Genomic DNA, 3,144 nt, shown 5'->3' on the forward strand with positions numbered 1-3,144 from the left:
GTGATACGCTCTTTATTGATGGTCAGATTTGGCGTAGTGCATCCTCTTTGTGGCAGGTTGAAATTATCTCACCTCATGTTTGCAGACGATGTTTTATTATTTAGCATAGGAGATGTCAAATCCATCATGATTCTCCTCAGACCCTTTTCCAGCTTCTCCAAGGCTTCAGGACTGCAGATGAATAACACCAAATCAAATATCTATAAATACACCAAACCATATGGGGTTTCTCATAATACTCCGAACTATACATTAACTCAAAATAAACCAAACTTTAAATACCCTCTTCTCAAAATAGAATCAGGTAACCGACTACCTGTTTAACAGGTCATTGTAATTTTTTTTTTTTAATGATAAAGCTTCCCCCCCCCCCCCCGATTAACAGTACCCTCTTCTCCTAGTTCGTGTTTTCTAATCTTTTATTTTTGTAAACCAAAAATTAATAAATGGAGGACAATATTTTTCCCCTCTTTCTCGTATAACCATTAGATCTTTCAACAACCCACCATAGACTCATCCTTATCCTCAACCCATCCTCCGCAACCCAGCCCTTCCTCGCCGGCCGGCTTGTCAACATATTCGTCGCACAATCGGTGGCTTGTCATCAGACATCACTAACTCCTCTTACCTCTTCTCCATCTCGCCTCACAAACCCCATATCACGCTGGTGTATAATCATTTGACGACTGATTCCTGACCTTGTTGATAATTATCCCTAATCACCACCAACACAATTTCATTCAAAAGCTACTTAAATTACCAATATCCAAACAAAATAAAGATAAAGCAAATATATGCACAACAATTCAGCAACTATGAGATTTACAATCAAGGAGCAGTTGTTCAAGCTTAGCAGCAACAAAATGATACATTAACCCCGGATTTGTTCCATTCAACATTTCAACTCGATTAATTTGGTAAGCGACTGCAAAAATGGTGGTTCATAGATGCAAATAAAGAGAGGGATTGTACTAATATGGGAGATTGACACTAGTTTATTGAGTGACATAAATTGTTGTGGTTGATAGAGCGTAGGGAAGCGTGAAATAGTGTAGGTGGCGATTAGGCATGGTTGTAAAGCTTGGGCAGTTGTGGTTGTGGTGGATTATTGACGTAAATTAATGGCGGTGGTGAGGTGTGATTAGCGGTGGCGGTGAGGTAGGAGGGTGGGGCTAATTTGATTAAGGAAAAGATAAAGAGGTAAGTAATTGGAGGGGTATTAATGCCACATTGACTCCATGGGATGCCATCAACGTTAACTTGGTATAACAGGTCAAAAAATGAGTTAGTATATGTTGAGAAGAGGCACTCAAAGTTCGTTTTATTTTGAGTTAAAGTATAGTTCAGAGTATTATGAGAAGAGCCTATATAGTTTGGAGTATTTATCTTAAATAGTGAAAAAGATGACATCCTGCTCATTTTTGGACTTTCTGAAGGTAAATTGCCTTTCAGGCACCTTGGGGGTACCTATTACTGTTGGCAGGATGAATAAGAAAGATTCCCAAGCTCTTATGGATAAAGTCGTTGAAAGAATCAGAAGGTTTGGTAATAGAAAATTAGTCATATGCTGGAAGGTTGGTCTTAATTCAATCTGTCCTTACTTCACTTTATACTTATTGGACCAATAATTTCCTGATTCCCAAATGAGTACTAAAAATCGTGGATAACATCTGTAGAAACTTTGGGATGGAAATACTGAATATCTGAGAGTCCCACCTGTTGCATGGGAGAAGATTTGCTGGCCTAAAAATGAAGGGGCCTAGGTATAAGGGATAGCAAGGCCTGGAATATTGCTACCATATGGAAACTGGTATGGTGGATTTACCCTAAGCCAGATACATTATGGGTGAAATGGGTGAGCCAGGTGTACTTACAAGCTACTCCTTGGACTGATTATATACCCCCTGCAACTGTCAGCTAGTACTGGAAAAAAGTCTGCACTGTCAGGGACAAAATGCAGATTGGGTTTAGAGATGAGCCTTGGATTGATAAGGGTTACAAGGTTGCTGATAGATAGGAATTGCTGAGGACAAAATTTCCAACTTTTCCATGGCATAAATATGTTTGGAACCAGTTCTGTATCCCAAAACATAGGTTTATTTACTGGATGGTTGCCAGGAATGCCTTACTGGTTAACCATAGATTATTTGAACTTGGTATCTACTCGGATGATCTGTGTCTGTTGTGTGGCATGCATAATGAGACTCACACTCACCTGTTCCAGGAATGCCAGTACAGCAAGATGATCACTGCAGGGACTGTTGCACTTGTTAAGCTGCAGATCCCATCCTCAAATACTTTGGTATGGATTCAGACGAGGATGTGGTCTAGTACTAAAAAAGACGTGGTTTTCTGTGCCTTTATGAATGCTCATTATAGCATATGGATGCAAAGAAATAGGTCTAGAGTTTATAACCAGATTCTTTGACCTGCAATAGTTGTGCAGGACATTATGAGGCAGTTGCAGCTCAATTCATGAACATGTCTCTTCTCTGTTTGTCCCAAGCTGATCAAGATTGGATCCAAGCAATAGTCTAATGTTCTATTTACTTGTATCTGATCTTTGGTTTTCAAAACTGTATTCTAGCTTGTAATAGCTTATTTCGTGCATTAATGAAAGCTTACATTTCCCAAAAAAAAAATAGTGGGTGTGTACTCAATCGAGTGCACCTAGGCTTGATCGAGTATACATCGAGCTGGCAATTTCTGCGCAATTTCCATAAGTCGGTTTATCTTTATTATAAATACCCAATTAACGTCATAATTAGAACTTACGTCTTATTTACTCTAGAACTCTCTTAAAAACCCTTAGTTTAGTTTTATTAATATCATTTCGGATCTAAGCACTCTTGAATTACGGTACTTACTAATCTTTCTTTGATTATTATTAATTCAAGTTCTAGTTTATTCAATTGTTCCTTTGTTCATCTTGTTATGCTTTTAATTATGTTGTTCATCAATCTTATTGTTGTTATTCCCCTTATCATGAGTAGCTAATCTTTTAATCTAGGGTGAATGGGGATCTAGGTTGGTAGAAGGGGATTATATAAATAAATTGATAGTTAAAATAGGTATTTGTTGTTGCTAAATTATTGTCTTGAATCTAGTTAATTAGTTTCTGCAGGATTGATTAATTAGTATTGC

At 37.8% G+C, this 3,144-nt stretch overlaps 1 protein-coding gene across 1 annotated transcript; it reads left to right on the forward strand.

Moving 5' to 3' along the window:
* The first annotated feature begins 1,800 nt into the window (after positions 1-1,800).
* Positions 1,801-2,428, forward strand: LOC141656800 (uncharacterized). The gene is made up of 3 exons (XM_074463857.1): positions 1,801-1,810; positions 1,918-2,002; positions 2,095-2,428. The coding sequence occupies exons 1-3, from the start codon at positions 1,801-1,803 to the stop codon at positions 2,426-2,428; spliced, it is 429 nt and encodes a 142-aa protein (XP_074319958.1).
* The last annotated feature ends 716 nt before the right edge of the window (positions 2,429-3,144 follow it).

The sequence above is a fragment of the Silene latifolia genome, chromosome 1 (assembly GCF_048544455.1).
Source record: "Silene latifolia isolate original U9 population chromosome 1, ASM4854445v1, whole genome shotgun sequence".
Lineage (NCBI taxonomy): Eukaryota > Viridiplantae > Streptophyta > Magnoliopsida > Caryophyllales > Caryophyllaceae > Silene > Silene latifolia.

Bases quoted from the DNA above. Each gene is read 5' to 3' on its own strand.
- LOC141656800 (XM_074463857.1), top strand. The intron at 2,003-2,094 runs GTTGCTGATAGA...CCCAAAACATAG, and splicing joins GGATTGATAAGGGTTACAAG to GTTTATTTACTGGATGGTTG.